Source organism: Rhamphochromis sp. 'chilingali' (genome assembly GCF_963969265.1).
Source record: "Rhamphochromis sp. 'chilingali' genome assembly, chromosome: 3".
Taxonomy (NCBI): Eukaryota; Metazoa; Chordata; class Actinopteri; order Cichliformes; family Cichlidae; genus Rhamphochromis; species Rhamphochromis sp. 'chilingali'.
In genome coordinates, this window is record NC_137931.1 from 14325555 (window position 1) to 14342935 (window position 17381).

At 40.4% G+C, this 17381-nt stretch overlaps 1 protein-coding gene across 2 annotated transcripts in view; it reads left to right on the forward strand.

Annotated features, from left to right (window-relative positions):
• Window positions 1–17381, forward strand: part of nid2a (nidogen 2a (osteonidogen)) — a 61966-nt gene that overhangs the window by 2289 nt on the left and 42296 nt on the right. The window contains exons 1-4 of one of the 2 annotated variants that reach the window (XM_080878712.1): window positions 1465–1713; window positions 14164–14265; window positions 14651–14790; window positions 15231–15363. In XM_080878712.1, coding sequence (XP_080734838.1) covers window positions 1480–1713; window positions 14164–14265; window positions 14651–14790; window positions 15231–15363 — 609 coding nt within the window. In that variant the 5' untranslated portion in view covers window positions 1465–1479. Of the gene's footprint in view, window positions 1–1464; window positions 1714–14163; window positions 14266–14650; window positions 14791–15230; window positions 15364–17381 lie in introns of those variants that run through there. The other variant, XM_080878713.1, reaches the window with a different exon arrangement.

Consider the following 17381-nt stretch of genomic DNA (forward strand, 5'->3'; position numbering starts at 1 on the left):
AAGAGACACCAGTAGCTCCAGGGCCTCCCTGTATGGAGGAGTTCTGTTTTATCATCATGTAAACAGCCCACATACCCCACACTAGTATGTTTTGGTTCTTGTGTGACACTTAATCCCAAATTCCTGGCTGTTGTGCATGACTTGTAATCACCCTAAGGTTGGGGAGATTATTTGTAATCCCTCTTCCCCAAATTTGCCTCTTAACCTTTTTAAAGGGTCAAAGATCATCTTTAAGAGTCATCAAAGTGTCCCCCGCCCAATTATCAAAAAAGTGAGTTGCAACCCCTTAATTCCCTGGCCAGAGCTCTTCCCCACTCAATAGTGCCTTTTAAGTGGACAGAAACCGGATTTAGATATTTGGGGGTTTTTATTTCCTCTTCTATACATAAAATGATGAGGGAGAATTTTCTATCCCTACTAGAAAATGTTGGGAAAGATTGTGACCGTTGGACTTCTCTACCATTGTCAGTGGCAGGGAGAGTTAACCTGATAAAGATGAGTGTCCTCCCAAAATTCTTGTATCTTTTTCAACATGTCCCGATTTTTCTTACCAAGGCATTTTTTGACAAGTTAGAAAAGATTCTGTTACATTTCATATGGGGAGGAAAACAAGCTAGAATTTGCAAGTCTATTCTTCAGTCCTCTAAAAGTGATGGTGGTCTTGGTTTGCCCAATTTTAGACACTACTATTGGGCAGCTAACATACAAAAACTTTTACAATGGGTTCATAACGACCCCCCTGTAACAGCCTGGGTACAAATGGAAACTGCATCTAGCTGTTACTCATTATCATCAATACTCAGCTCACCACTCCCTTTTTCTCCAACCCTTGTTGGGGATAATCTAATAGCTAAGGAAACAGTAACTATTTGGCGACAGTTCAGAAAATACTTCGGGCTACTTGGACCGTCTTTGCTAACACCTTTATCAAAAATTTTTAATTTTGCACCTTCAAACACTGATGCGGCCTTTAGTAGTTGGAAAGATAACGGACTTAGGACTGTTAAGGACTTGTATAGTCAGGACACCTTTCTATCTTTTGCTGACCTATCGTCCAAATACGACCTGCCTAACTCCAACTTTTTTCGCTATCTTCAGGCTAGAAATTTTGTAAAAACGCAGTTCCCTCACTTTCCCAATCGGCCTCCAGAAACAAATCTGGATATCATCCTGCAGACGAACCCTCATCAAAACAGACTGATATCAGCCTTGTATAAAATACTAGATGCTTTGGTCCCCAAATCCATTTCTCATATTAAGCTGAGATGGGAGGAAGAGCTTCAGACAACCCTGCCAGAACAGCAGTGGGATCGTGCTTTGAAATTGATTCACTCGTCTTCAATTTGTGCTCGTCATGCTTTGATTCAGTGTAAGGTGGTCTATAAAGTACACTATACAAACGCAAAATTATCTAAAATCTATCCAACCATCAGTGATGCCTGTAGCAGATGTGGACTATCGCCTGCCAACCATGTCCACATGTTTTGGTCATGTTCGAAACTGAGTGCATTTTGGAGGAATATATTCGACACACTTAGCCAAGCATATGGCCAGACTGTCCTTCCTAACCCACTCTCTGCAATTTTTGGCATTCCTCCTGACTTGAACTTATCTGGTCCCCTCAAACAGGCCCTAGCCTTTACCACTTTACTGGCCCGGAGGCTTATTCTGTTGAAGTGGAAGCTTCCCCACCCCCCAACTCATGACCATTGGGTGAGAGATGTACTCTTTAACTTAAAGCTGGAAAAACTTAGATTCTCTCTAAAAGGTTCTATTAGGGAATTTAATAAAATCTGGAAATCATTTCTCTTGCTGGTCGACACTATTATTTTACTTCCTGAGTCTGCAGTGAACTGAGCGAAGCTACATTATAATGTTTTTTTTTTTTTTTTTTTTTTTTTTTTTTAAAATCTTATTTATACCTTATCTATTTGTTTTTCCTTTTGTTTTGCTTGGTCCTTTCTCTGTTATTTGTTTTCTCTGTTTTTGTTTTGTTTGTTTTTGTTTGTCTGTTTGGTTACGGGGCGGGGGGAGGGGGGGGAGTTGTGGTTGTTGTTGTTTTTTGGGGGTTATGCTTGTTATGTGTATGGGTCCTGAGGTGTTGGTTTTTTTTTTTTGGTTTTTTTTTTGTTTTTCTTTTCTAAATTTATTTTTTGGGTTTTTGTGTGTGTGTGTGTGTGTGTGTGTGTGTGTGTGTGTGTGTGTGTGTGTGTGTGTGTGTGGGCAGAAACTGGTTTTCTGCAGTGTTTTGTCTATTGTAGACCTGGTAGGGGGAGAATTTGGGTTGGGGGGTTGGAGGGTATAATGGACATACCACTGTTCTGAAATCAAGATGGACTTAGCTGTTGCTAACTTTGTGTCCCCCGCCCTCTTTATCCTCTCCAGTTCACACACCAGTAGACACAAACATGTATTGACCATTGTTGCCCTCCGCCACTAATGGTTTTCCTCGTGTTTCACTCTTTAAATCCTTTTTTGTCTTTCCGTTTTGTGTAATCTAGGATAATTGTGCCATTTTTTAAATGCTGTATTTGCCATTTAAAGTATTGGTCGCTGATAGTTCCTGTTTGCTGTGTAACCACGACCGTAATGACAGCTATCACTAAAGCATGATGATTCTCAGGAATGGTCAATATCAAATCAGTGGAGTCTAAGAATTCCTGCCTCTCGTGTGGGTGCAGAAGCAGTGCAGTCATAATGCAGCTCAGCAGTGACCCTTGCATGAGACCTTTCCTGCCACCTACATGCTCATGTCTTTTAAAGTGTAACAAAGTGTAGTGACACTAGCAGGGTTTAAATTATGGTGTATCCGTCAGACATTTGTATCGGTTTTCTTTCATATTAATGTCAATATTAATACTTTCTAAAATCTTGTCCAAGCAAATGATTCAGAACTTAAAGAGCTGTATTAAGAAGAGTTAACAGGAGAAGCATTGGTTGCTTTGTTACAGTCCAACTTTGGGAGAGACTCCAAGTAAAGCCAGACCTACTATTGATCAAACAAACAGCTCCTTGATGTTCTTGGTGTGCAGAATTTGGGGTGAAGAGGAATAAAGGGAGTGGTAGGTTTAAGGAAAAACACCAGGGGATCTTTCTTTCTGTCAGCCCTCCTCGTCTCTGTTTGTTCTTTTTGTTGCTCTCACGGTCTGCTTTCTTTTAGGCTTGTTTCTTCCTCCTTGAATGTTTAAAAAATTATCATAGAGTAGTCTAATGGCTACTGCAACATTAACCCTCTTAACTGCTTTCTCTGGAACTGATCGGGATTTACAAGCCCCCAAGTGAACAAGGGCTTTTTCTCCGAGCCCCAAAATTGGAATTTTGTCTTAGCTCAGTTCTTGACAACATGCTAATTAGAGGATGGAGCGTACCTCCTAAAGTACAAGAAGTGACGTGTTTTGCTATTTAAGCGCTCCGTGCTGCTCATCAGATTGGAGCGCTCTCTTAGTTGCTTGAGTGGGTCTCTCTTTAGACTGATAGCATCTTCCTTTGAAGTGATTAGCCAGAGGAGCTGGGTGGTGTGTGTTGAGGGCAGATTGGTTTGTGTGTGACCTGAAGTGTGTGATTGTTGGGGTGGGTACTGGGGGGTGTTGGGATGCTGTTTCAGGGGGAGGGGGCAGAATGTGTGGCGTCTGGAGATGAAATAACAGGAAAACAGAAGACAGAGAATTAAAGCGAAAGAGTGAAGGCTCACACTTCTAATAAGCTGAGCTGTGTTTTCGATGAAATTAGCCTTAGAGATGCTATTATCAAAATTGGACAGAAATTGCTTGACTTAAAATACACACCCATACATCAACTAGCAGGGTGCTCTGTTAGCTAATTACCGCAGTCATTTCGCTAAAGACTGCTTTCAGTGTTTAGATCTTTTAAGAAGTGTTGACTTTACTTTGAGCGATTATCAGTAACACTAAGCAGCCCGAAGTTGGAAAAATATCTCATCCAAAGAAGCACTAGAGTTATCTTGATGTTAAAAGAGCAGGTTGACATTTCACACATACTCACTGTCTTGTCACGAATTAGATAAAAAAGATGACTATCTTAGCTTAACGCAGAGGCCAGATGAAAGGTAAACAGCTAGCCAGGCTCTGCAAGTTACAACAGCTACAGATTCACAAGCTAACTAATTGCATGTTATAACTTGCTTGTTCATCAAAGCAAAACTTGATAACTTCAGTTCCTTGTGTCCTACTGGCATGTTTCATAGCATAAAGGCAAACAATCAGAAACGCCTGTGTGTCCCTTGAAGTGAGCATTCTCTCTGAGGTGATAAGTGGAGGCAAACCGCAGGTTTATCAGTTCATCTGTCAGATGTCTGTATTTATATTTAATATTAATATATTGTAGGGGTGGGGAAAATGTTGTAATACCGTATAGTATTGCAGTACTTTGCTTGGGGGTATTATATCAATATAGGAACACCAAATATCAATATTTTATCAAATACATTTAAAAAACTCTGGGAATACTACAAGCAAAGTGGCTCATCTCATGCACCACCATCCTGAGATAACGTTAGCCAAGCAAACTTACATTAAATCATCTATATTAAAAAAAAAACAAAAAAACAACAACAAACATTCGACACTGGACACACTCTAATTCAGAGCAAGCTAAGTGCCCGGTCATGCGATTGAAAATAGGACAACAGTCTTTGGACAGACTGCAATTACTCTCAGAGAGAGTCAAAGTTTTGCACATAACTTCTGTCTAATGTATAAATGCAGCAAAAATTTTCTGGCACAACTTCACCTGCTTCCAAGGTGCATGGAGAGGATCAATGAGTTTTTATGAACTACACCTCCTTTTTTTTATCAGTTAAATTACTCTCACATGAGTAATGTTTATTCAATTAATCTTATTATTTTAGCCAAAGAAGAAGTAACGTTTTAGACATCTCATCTTAAGTCTACAATTTAAGTCTAAATTTTAGAGATTTTACATTTTAGAGACATTTTTTTTTTTAAACCTGTGTGTATATAGCATCCACCTTTTGCATTTCATGCATGTGTTATTTTCAGACATATGGGGGTTATGTCACCCCCCCCTCCTCCTCATCAGTAATGATCTAGTCCGGTATTTACTTTTTTTCTGTTTCCTGTCTTGTATTTAAGCAATTTTTTACAATGTTTTACTATGACCCTGATGAAGGCCACAAGCTGAAAGGCGTTGGTCAATTATTAAAGTTGTTCATCTTCCCTCAAGTGTTGCTGGAGTTCCTGCTTAATGTATAAATGCAGACAGATTACCAACATGTTGTCATCACGCTTAGGTCTTTGTCACTCGACTCAAGTCGATTGTGGTGATGGACATGGGGGGGGGGGGGGGGGGGGAACATGGTTGAACAACAACCATGTTCTCAATGAACCCAAAAAACTCATTAATATCAAAGCTGAATGTTTTTGGAAGTAGTTTTTAGTTTGTTTTTAGTTTTAGCTATTTTAGGGTGATATCTGTGTGTGCAGGTGACTATTACTGTGCATAATTATTAGGCAACTTAACAAAAAACAAATATATACCCATTTCAATTATTTATTTTTACCAGTGAAACCAATATAACATCTCCACATACACAAATATACATTTCTGACATTCAAAAACAAAACAAAAACAAATCAGCGACCAATATAGCCACCTTTCTTTGCAAGGACACTCAAAAGCCTGCCATCCATGGATTCTGTCAGTGTTTTGATCTGTTCACCATTAACATTGCGTGCAGCAGCAACCACAGCCTCCCAGACACTGTTCAGAGAGGTGTACTGTTTTCCCTCCTTGTAAATCTCACATTTGATGATGGACCACAGGTTCTCAATGGGGTTCAGATCAGGTGAACAAGGTGGCCATGTCATTAGTTCTTCTTCTTTTATACCCTTTCTTGCCAGCCACGCTGTGGAGTACTTGGACGCGTGTGATGGAGCATTGTCCTGCATGAAAATCATGTTTTTCTTGAAGGATGCAGACTTCTTCCTGTACCACTGCTTGAAGAAGGTGTCTTCCAGAAACTGGCAGTAGGACTGGGAGTTGAGCTTGACTCCATCCTCAACCCGAAAAGGTCCCACAAGCTCATCTTTGATGATACCAGCCCAAACCAGTACTCCACCTCCACTTTGCTCGGCGTCTGAGTTGGACTGGAGCTCTCTGCCCTTTACCAATCCAGCCACGGGCCCATCCATCTGGCCCATCAAGACTCACTCTCATTTCATCAGTCCATAAAACCTTAGAAAAACCAGTCTTGAGATATTTCTTGGCCCAGTCTTGACGTTTCAGCTTGTGTGTCTTGTTCAGTGGTGGTCGTCTTTCAGCCTTTCTTACCTTGGCCATGTCTCTGAGTATTGCACACCTTGTGCTTTTGGGCACTCCAGTGATGTTGCAGCTCTGAAATATGGCCAAACTGGTGGCAAGTGGCATCTTGGCAGCTGCACGCTTGACTTTTCTCAGTTCATGGGCAGTTATTTTGCACCTTGGTTTTTCCACACGCTTCTTGCGACCCTGTTGACTATTTTGAATAAAACGCTTGATTGTTCAATGATCACGCTTCAGAAGCTTTGCAATTTTGAGACTGCTGCATCCCTCTGCAAGATATCTCATTATTTTTGACTTTTCTGAGCCTGTCAAGTCCTTCTTTTGACCCATTTTGCCAAAGGAAAGGAAGTTGCCTAATAATTATGCACACCTGATATAGGGTGTTGATGTCATTAGACCACACCCCTTCTCATTACAGCGATGCACATCCCCTAATATGCTTAATTGGTAGTAGGCTTTCGAGCCTATACAGCTTGGAGTAAGACAACATGCATGAAGAGGATGATGTGGACAAAATACTCATTTGCCCAATAATTCTGCACTCCCTGTAGATGATGATCTCATTTTCATATTCCTACAGAACAGGTGGTTTGCTGACAGAAAATGTAATAGTTAAATGTGAATTTCTGTCTACGTAAACAGCTACAGATATGTCATTTTCAATGATTTATCCCTGTTAATTGCTGGATTATCAGAAACAGATTGCACATAATTGAGAACCTGACCCCATTTAATTGCAGACTGTCTGCAGACTGACTCCATCCTATGGCAACATTTGGCCAAGTTTATTGACAGCGTTGGTATGCTTGTCAATCTGAATTTGCAGCAAAAAATAAGTGAGGTAACTTTATCTTGTTATATAAGATAGATACTGACAAAGTTTAACTTTGAAGACATAATTTATGGTTAACAAAAGGTGATAAATCTTAATTTATATATTATTACAGTACTTAATATATTGCAAAATATTAAAAAATTGATTCTGTTTTTCACAGGTTTTGGAGTGCCTTAAACCTGTGCTCTTGCTAATGATTGGCATGAGGGGAATCATTTGGTCATAAAAACAAAATCTAGGTGTATAATAGAAGTCAGTAGCAAAATGATTCTCGGCTCCCCTGACCTATTATCTCATTACCTGATGAATTTATGATGATGTGATTGTCCAGTGTCCCTCTGTTTCTAAGCTAGATCCGTCTCTCACCCATACGGAGGATGGCAATAATGCTCAACAGCTGGACTTACAAACCAATAAGTGCCATCCATCATTTTGTATAGTTATATATGGTTTTACTCAGCTTCAGTTCAAGATGTAGTTCACAAGCATTATGTAGATCAACTCAGATAGTGCGTGATGCCATATGTAACATGACTGTCTTTCAAAGTGACAACACAGTCATTTCTTAGCAATCGTCCTGGCCTTTTAAGAGGAAACATGAAGAAGATTTGATCTTAGAATATATCTTTGCATGTTTTCTGGTTTTATAAATCTGTCCTCTGCATTTGCTATATGTGGAAAAAGAAAGGTATTGCCAGCTGAACTGTCTTGTTACTGTACCACAATAGGAGGTGCTGTTGCCATCGGTGTTATTTGTTATTTCTGGTGGCTCCTTGCAGTGACACAGGAGGCATCCCCCTGAAATATGTTCATCCCGGTCCAAAGCAGACTGACTGAACTTCAAGTTTTAGAAGATGTTACTCTGCTTTTACGCCCTGAGAAAGATTCTGCTTATTAGTGGACAAAAAGTAAGGGGAAAAATGAGTTTGCCTTAGTGTACTGCTCTGTGATGTCCAAAAAATGACTCATGATGACTTGGGACATCGCTTTAGTAATTATAAGTACACATTCATAGCTGTCTGGTTTGTAGTTACGTAATAGATTCATGTTCGCAAACCTTTGAGGATCTAAGAAAAGCAGCTATGGTTAACCACCATTTGCTCTTGATTTTAAAAAAAGCTTTTGAAAAGCTTTCAAAAGCCCCAAAGCTGGACAGATTTTTTTCAGCTATAAACAGCTGAAGGTAAAAAAAAAAAAAAAAGTCACAAAAAAATAAAATTAGTGTAGAGATTTTCATATGACAACAGTAAGATACTGACAGGAGTGTTGGGCTGTAGTCAGTATGTGTGTATGTGTGTGTGCCAGTTCCCACGCTGCAGGCAGTTCCGTTTGTAGCACTCTGGTGAGGCTGGCAACTGGGCTGCAGCTGCTGTCTGCCTCACTTTGCCTGCTTGGAGCTGTGCGGCCGACGAGATAAAACACCAGCAACTAACAAACAAGTGAAGTCCATTTATCCCGAACTCGTTTCCCTGGGATGTTCCAGGCAAAGCAGACTGGGTTCCAGCTTTAAATATCTGTGACATGATTCAGAACATCCGCTACAGTGTGTTGAGTCATTTATTTAAAAGCCAGATGAGACGGAAAATCAACGAAACTGTCTTCAGTTTAATTTATGTGAGGTAAAGTAGACTCAACTATCTCAAGGCAGTAAACCACACTACTAATAAATAAGTAAATAGTAAACAATCCCAAAGTAAGATAAACTATGTTGAGTAAACTGAGAGAGTCCTAAAATTAATTCTACACAACAGTTTGATATATGTTTGCGGCTGCTGTCGTTTATTCAAAGCCTTGTTAACGTAGTGTCAAGAAAAGAGTGTATATAAAAGATGGATACAGCCAGTGTGTTTACACAGCCCTGTGGATTCATGAATTCTAAGTTTGTAGTTTGGTAATCAGTCTTGACCATGCATGACCATATTTGTATGAGATGTTGTCATACACGTAGTTTAGTGTAATGTTGTATGGCATGCTAATTTTGGCAAGAAATATCCTAGAAAGCAAAGTTAACTTAGTGGAAAAACTGAGGAAGCAACTCACTAAAGTGATTTTTAGTACAACTGAATGCTGAAAGCGATGACATTTTAAAGTGGCCGTTTAACAACATTAAACATGAATAGATTTTGATAGGGTGAGTGATATGAATATTATCATATCAGATAGTTTTTAGAAATAGGGAAACAGTTTTTGTACCAGGCTGTAAGAAAATAAGTTAGGCGTTTGGATTGACTCCTTTTAGCTTCTTTTTCATTGCTACTTGGCATCAGCTAAGCAAACTTTTGCAAAAATAACTTCTTGGCTGTAAATAATTGGATCTATATTGCAGTATATGTAAAATGTTGTTTAGATTAGGGCTGATGAGGAATATTTCTTGCTTACATGATCTGTGTATACAGAATAAAGCTTATTAAATAGTATTATAGTATCAAGTCTGTATGCTAAGCAAAGCTAATCATAGCTAACTATCTAAGCTAGTTCTAGCTTCATATTTAGAGTGCAAACTTAAAAGTGATATCAATATTTTAATTTTAATTCTATTCCTTTAAAAGTAAAACACCAAAAGAAGGGAGATTGTTATGAATCATCATCATATGCAATCACATAAATCATTGGGCCACTCAAAATGCAACAAATGACACTTCATAGGCTGCCATTGAGAGACAAAAATGATGAAGAAAACAAAACTTGACACAGGTTTCAGTCTTCTTTCTCTTCTGTTTTGTCCTGTTTGTTGTACCTGGTCTCATTCCCTCTTCTTTTTACCTTCTCTGTCTCCTCAGTCCCGATTTGTCATAGCGAACAGCCGCCTCTCTCTGAGCCTGGTTCTGCAGGTGGTTGCTTAATGTTAAAGGGGAGTTCTTCCTTCCCACCATCGTGATCACCTGATATGTTGGGCGTATCTCTTGAATATTGTAGGCTTGTTTCCTTACAGTGCAGTAAAAATCACTTTGTGACAGCGGTTGTAGAAAACTGGTCCCATGATAATAAAACATAATTGACTTTAATGTGATTTATACACAGGTCTAAAAGGCAAGTTCATGTAAGTGCTTATCACCTTTCTAAATAAACTTCCGGTATTTTTCTTTAGAGGTGTTTTCAGACTCTCTCACCCCCTGCTGTGAAGCAGACAGGCCTAGCAGATGGATGATGTTACCACCTAAACCTTAAAACAGTCAGCATGGCCCCCAAAAGAAACATTTGTTGGTCCCAGAGACAATTAAACGTCTGTGCCTGCGTCTGCTTGCAGCAAAGAGTGTGAGGAAACGCTTTAAAAAGGTGTGACACAACGCCTGTAGGGAGTCTGAGTGTTGTATATGTGTGTGTGTGTGTGTGTGTGTGTGTGTGTGTGTGTGTGTGTGTGTGTGTGTGTGTGGGAGCGGGGGACCTCTCACATGCATACTGAGCTACAGAGTCTAAACGTCTTTGATGTGTGTTGGCTGCAATTTGTTGTTCTCCAGCTGTGAGACTTCTTTACACACTTGGGGAGACAGACAAACACATGAGTACAAAGACAGAGACGGGATGGGGACCAGCACAGAGGACCTTACAGGACTGAGGCTACGTCCACACTAGCCTGGATAGATTTGAAAACGGTGTTTTCACAGAGTTGTGCATCCACATTGAAACGCCCGAAAACGCTTACATTCCAGTACTGCGCATGCGTGAAACGCAAGGAGATTCAACCTGCCTCATTTCTGTCTGCCGTTTATTTACTTTCCGGTTCTTTGAAACATCGCGGCAAAATGTTGAGGAAAAGTTTTTTAAATGGACTAACAATGACGTGGAGTTGCTGCTGTGAGTAACACAAAAGTACAAAGTTGCAAAAGCGAGTGAGAGTTAAAGAATTTGAAGAAAAGCTATCTGAAGCATGTACAAACTGATATTAATCTTTAATATCGCTGTCAAAATTGAGAGTAAACAAAACAACTGCTGTACAATGCCCTCCGCTATCTTAGTTTAATTGGTCACATGACTGCATCATATGACTAATATGCATCATCGTTTTCTAAAGTCTCCGTTTTCGCTGTCCACACTGCATTTGAAGCACCGTCTTCAAATGTATGCGTTTTCGAGAGCGTTTTCAAAACGCTGTGTTTTCCTCCGTCTCAGTGTGGACGGGAGGCCAAAACTGGGAGAAAACGATGCGTTTTCAAACGAAAACGCATTAGTTCAGCATTTTATGAATGGATTTATTTGTTGTGAAAATGAGATCATCATCTATACCCCCCCCCCCATGTCCATCACCACACTCTATCTCTACAGGCTGGAACAGGCTGGTGTTTGCTCGAACACTTGGGAAAGATTAAATATTCTCAGCTACTTTCAGTTGCTCCCCAAAGTCGTGTTTTAACTTCTTTTATCTGTGTTTTTAGCAACACTTATAGTTCAGGAGTAAATCACATCGACTTGAGGGGTTATTAGGTTTCATACGGTTGTAGTTTACAACAATATTGCAGTGGATAGTACCTATCAAAGTAACATCCACATGGATGTCAGGCCCAAGCTTTCCTAGCACTCACCTTATCGTAAAGACATGATCAGCGTTATTCACCTTACCTGTCACTGTTTTTAATGTTGTGGCTGATTGGTGTATGTTACATGTAGACAGAGAAAAAACAAACAAACTTCCTTTTGCTTTTCTCAACTTAACCTTACATTTTGGTTGATCTGATATCCTCGTGTTGGTGTTGTTCCCAGATCATCATACTAAATGTTGTTCCAGGATCAACATTGCAAGTGACCAATCAGAATGTTGTGACGTCATACTTTTGCAACTTCGGGAAAAACCGGCGTAAAACAAAAAACTGTACTAAAGCTGCGTGAAACCGCCTCTGTCCGCCGATCAACGGACCCTGACCCTAACCGTAACCCTTTAATAAACGGTAAGCAGAATTGATATTGTCCTTGCAACATTGGAATTTCATAAATGCACGAATGGCTTGGCGCGCAAAAGAATAACGTCACAACAATGCGATTGGTCACTTGCAATGTTGAACCTGGAACAACATTTTCATGATGGTCTGGGAACAACACCAACACGAGGATATCAGATCATCCTTACAATTTTAGTGCTCCTTTTGCTTCTCGCTGTGTCCTTCATTTCTCCTCCTCCTGCTCCCAAGAAAGCAGCAACAAAAACAGGAGAGACATCTAGTTGGAGTATCAGAATCCCCCCCCCCCCCTTCCCCCCCAAAAAAAGGTACACATCACGTCATGTTGCTCCAGCGTCTTCTCCTCCTTCCCTGAAAACACAAGCCCCCCTCCTCACTAACTGCGCAGAGCCCAGAGGCTCCGAAATCCCTCCCGCCCACAAACAGCAAGAGCATTTAAAGATGTTGATGTAAACAAGGTGGGGGACACACACATGCATTCACATGAGATTAATATAGGTGGAGGAACATCTGTAGGTGTGTGTGTGTGTGTGTGTGTGTGTGTGTGTGTGTGTGTGTGTGTGTGTGTGTGTGTGTGTGTGTGTGTGTGTGTGTGTGTGTGTGCCCTCCATGGCCCCTGGCTAACACATTGTAGCTGGTCTCTGGTTTGCATGTTGTAAAGTCATCCTGAAAGATGTTGAGACACACAGGAAGACAGCTGTGGAGATCAACATCTGGGCTGGGGGCTGAGAGTATGAGGTGTGTGTATATCTGTTGCTTTCTTTTTATGTGTGAGTCTACGGATAATTGGATTTTGTTCCAAAGGAAAACAACATGGGATCACTCACAGTGTCTCCTTCATTCACTAAATCTGTGTTTGTTCAACTGTGGTTGAGCAGTGGGCTTGGCCTCCCCCATACGTGTAGGAGATAAGTTCTTCAAGTCACAGTCTCCCGTGTAAATGGAATTCCCTCATTCGTCAGTCCATGCAGACTTCATTCAATTCAGCTTAGTTTGTGTAAAGTGAGATGAGATGAGATGAGATTAAGTAGTCGTTTTGGTGACCGCAAGGCGTGGGGGGTGTGAAAGGTGAGAAGTCTAAACATGGGACCCAGCAGATGAGAGAAGAAGGGCAGGCTACACAGGGAGGAGGAGAGGGTAGGTGCAGGAGAGGTGTGAAGTTTAAACATGAGGAGTAAGTGTAAAAATAATGAATAATCGGAGGGAGGTTAAGCTGAGCAGGACACACTGGAGGTGATTTTATAGATGTGTAAAAACTGGATTCAACACTATGTTAATCAGAAAAACATAAATATGTAGTGTAGTTTGCTTCCAGTGAGCCAGACTTTCTCATTTTATTTTTAATTTTTGGGTTAAGTAACTTAACCTGCAAATAGTTCAAGCATAAAAAAGGGAAAGGGGAAAACAAGGCTCAAGCGATGAACTGATTTAAACTGTACTTTAGATACTTTCTTATCAGTAGCCTTTCACAAAAACTTTTGTTTCCATTTATTTAGTTCAATCGATGAAAGATTGCAAATATAGAACAGTCTCACAGGCATACAATACAATAGAATACAACAGTGAAGTTTATAACCATCTGTAAACACGTTGGAGGTTTTGTCATGGTTAGGAGCTGCATGTCAGCCAATGGCGTTGGGGACCTTGTCATATCTGTTTAGATGTTCCAGATTTGATCCACCTGGAAAGTGTTTGATTGACGCCACACAAGCCCCTTTTCCATTAGTAGCTACTCAGATCGGTTTGACATGGATCGACTGGTTTTCCATTACAATTTAGTACCTCTTGATGGACGTGGTTGTCGTCATAGCAACGCGTCTGAGTGTCCCACAATGTAATCAATATGCAACACAAAACCAACAATAAAAGTGGACTTCGAGGCAAGATTATACCTGCTGCTCGGGGTAACACGGCGTTGTTCAGCCTTGTTGCTAGGTTTCAAAAATGTGGTTTTGATTTTCCTGAACGACACGCTCTCATGACTCATGGAATGACACCACAGACTAGCCAATCGGTGGCATGCAGTGTGATGATGTCACATTTTAGTACCTGCTCAGATCACTTGGAACCCTGGCTGAGCAGGTTAGGGTTATTTTTTCTTGCTGCCCATGTTGTAATCCGCTTTTGCCTCCACAGGTCAATACGTTCCAGGCTGTTATTGGTTATGATGAGACAGACTCATATGTCCTCTTCCTCTACCCTGAAGGCGGTCTGAACTTCTTTGGCACACTGCCTAAGGTAAGCAAACAAGAGTTAAGTCATCACTGTTACAGCTGTAGGGCAAAATGTACACGAGCAAAATGAACCATTGTATTTATATCACTATTTTTATCACTTCACATAGCCACTGCTGCTTTAGGTGCATAAAGGGGTCAACATAACACCTGACCAGGGTTATGTTAGTATCTGTGTGCACGTTTTGGTTGCTCAGATTTTACATATTATTTTGTTCCTTAATGACTATTGAATTATTCTATATAGTTCCTAATTTTTGTTATTGTTAGTATTTGTTGCTAAATATTTGACAAATTATTTTATTTTATTTTATTTTATTTTATTTGAGAACATGGTTATTATGTTGTTCTGTTTTTTGTTTGTTTTTGTTTTTTTTTTATTTTTCTAGGAGTCGTATAATGTTGAGATAGAGCTTCCAGCAAGAGTTGGCTTCAGCAGAGGAGAAATTCCAAATATATTAACTTCCCGAAATGAAGGCCCTTACTACAGTGTCACCAGTAATGAGCAGAGTGTTAAAAACCTCTACCAGTAAGTAAAAAAGGTTAAACCATAAATTTCTTTGCAGCCAACAGTTTAACCTTAGAATTAGATGTACGCAAATAATGACTTGTTCTATGATCAGAATCGAAACAAGTAACAAGATGCATACACACACAGTAATCGCTAAAACAAATACTGGTAAATAAATGTGTATGTAGTAAGAGCTTGCTAATGACAGTGCATGTATAGCACAATAAGGGGCAGATAGCTAATAATTACAGGTTGTAAATGTCAAGCTAAAATTAGTGACTCAAAAAAAGATGTTCACATTCATTGTTATGTGCCTTGCCTTATGTCCTTTGTTGAACCTTTTCTTCAAATGCTGTTGCAGGAGAAGCTTAGGACATTTATAACAACAGAAAATGTTTTTTTGTGGTGCACATAATTATTTACATCCTTCTGTGAATGTCTGATTTCTTCTGCTCTAGGTTTGGTAACAGTGGAATTCCAGGCCTTTGGCTTTTCCACACTGGAAACCGTTATTCCTTTGACAACATTGTACCTGCATCCATTAAAGGTCCTGTTTCTACTCCACCAACTGTAGGATATGACTCCCATATGGTAATTTTGTTATTTGCTTGATTTAGCTTTTGGAAGATAACAATATATCTTCTTGAAATATACTGTAGTGCATCAAAAATCTACATTTTCTGCCTTATTTGCTTGCTTATTATGCACCAGTCTACTGCTTTGTACAGTGTTGTCGGCCACAATTTTTTCTCCCCAAATGACCTCTAACAAGAAAGCCTAATTTCTGCTATTGAGTACATCAGAAATTTCAACTTTCATAAATCATTCCAGATTATGCTAAATTGCAAAAGGCTTAGCCATGTCTTTAGTAAAACCTCTGTAACTTTGTGAAAAACAGAAAAGTTTGCTTTTCAATTTCTACTATAGAAATGTAATTTTTTTATGACTACAGTTAAAAACAAAACAATTAAAAAACAATTAAAAAAAAACAAATAACACAAAACTGGAAGTCAGAGCAATGAGCTACCAGAACTTTTACTTTAATTTTATTTCTTACAATTTAAGTCCAAAGAGCCGTGCTGACAGATTTCTGTTATTGGCACATGTAGAAAAACAGTTAAATATGTAACTTCTTTACAGAATGGGGAGTTTCAGTCATCCGGACCGCTTAAGATCAAAGTGGGTTGCACGTAGCCCGCCATGTAAAATGAGTTTGACACACCTGCTGTAGAGCATCTCTGCCATCATGGGCTTCCCAACACACACAGTCAGACACAACGTTCTTGCTATGCTGCTTTCTTTATTCATTCAGTGTTATCTCTAACGCTTTTTTAACAGTGACATGTCCACTCAATTTTATCAGCTCTAGTAGCTCTTCTGGCTGCTAGTCCAAGTGATTGCTATACACACCTTGGTCCCAGCGAGCTACTGCATAAATAGAAGAGACATAATGAGACAATTGCTGACAGCTGTGCCAGCCAGCCCAAAGAGCCCTCTGCTCCAGCTCTCCCGGCGCTGAGCCAAAACCACACCCCGCCACCAAATACCCCAATCGCCCAACCTGGGATGCGGAGCCATCCGGCCTAAACTTCCTTTGCCCACAGAAGAGGAAATCAGCCACAACCATCTATACCTCAAAAGCCTTTGGATCATCGTGAATTTGAAAGGCTGTCAAGCTAGATATCGTTGGATGATCTGGGTGTTGGCATCCTTCGTGCAATGGAGCCAGCAAAACATTGCCCGAACATAGGGTGAATCAGCATATCAGGAGATAACAGTGGAGGGCTTCAACTGCCTACAGAATTGCCAGACATTCTTTATCTGCTGTGCTGTATTTAGTCTTGCGCTCTGACAGCTTACAACCGATGTATACCTCAGTCGAATCCCCTCACCTACAAACACAAAACGGCCACCTGCCCTCAGGGAGAAGTTAGGACTATGGAGCATGGTTATCCCCAGAGAGTTTATTTTACCCAGTCAAATGGAATTTAAAGCTTCCTTGGCACTGCTCTGTCAATGGACCAGGTCTGACTCACACTTTCGGGTGAGGTTGGTCAGGGGACTAGTTAGCTCTGCAAAGTTCATGATGAACCCATTCAGCTCCAAGAACCACCTAACAGCATCTGCTCTCTGGGCTTGTGTGAGATGGTCGTCACGAAGGAATGGCGGGAATGGGCCCCAACCCATCTTTGTCTTTCATCAAGCTCACCAGAGAAACAGGATCTGCCTGCCTCTGCACTTTCAGGCAGTATATTTTTGTGGCTCTACCCCTGGCAGAATGTGCTAACTCATAATTGACATCACCCACCCATCATGTGTGACCACAAAAGACCCTTACTACTTGACAAGTACTTTTCAGCTGGAGGATGGGAGAAACACAAGTAGTTTACCTCCTGGTGTAAACTACTTGAGTCTAGCCTCTCTGTTGTCATCCTCTGACATCCTCTCTTCTTTTATTTTTGCTTGGACTTTTCTCACAGTTTTCTGTAAGTAGGTCCAACACCACACGTGGTTTTCTGCCAAACAGCATTTCAAAGGAAAAGAAAAAATCAGTGGAGGCCTGGGGCACCTCCTACAGTGGAAACAACAGTGGGTCTAACCACCAGTCC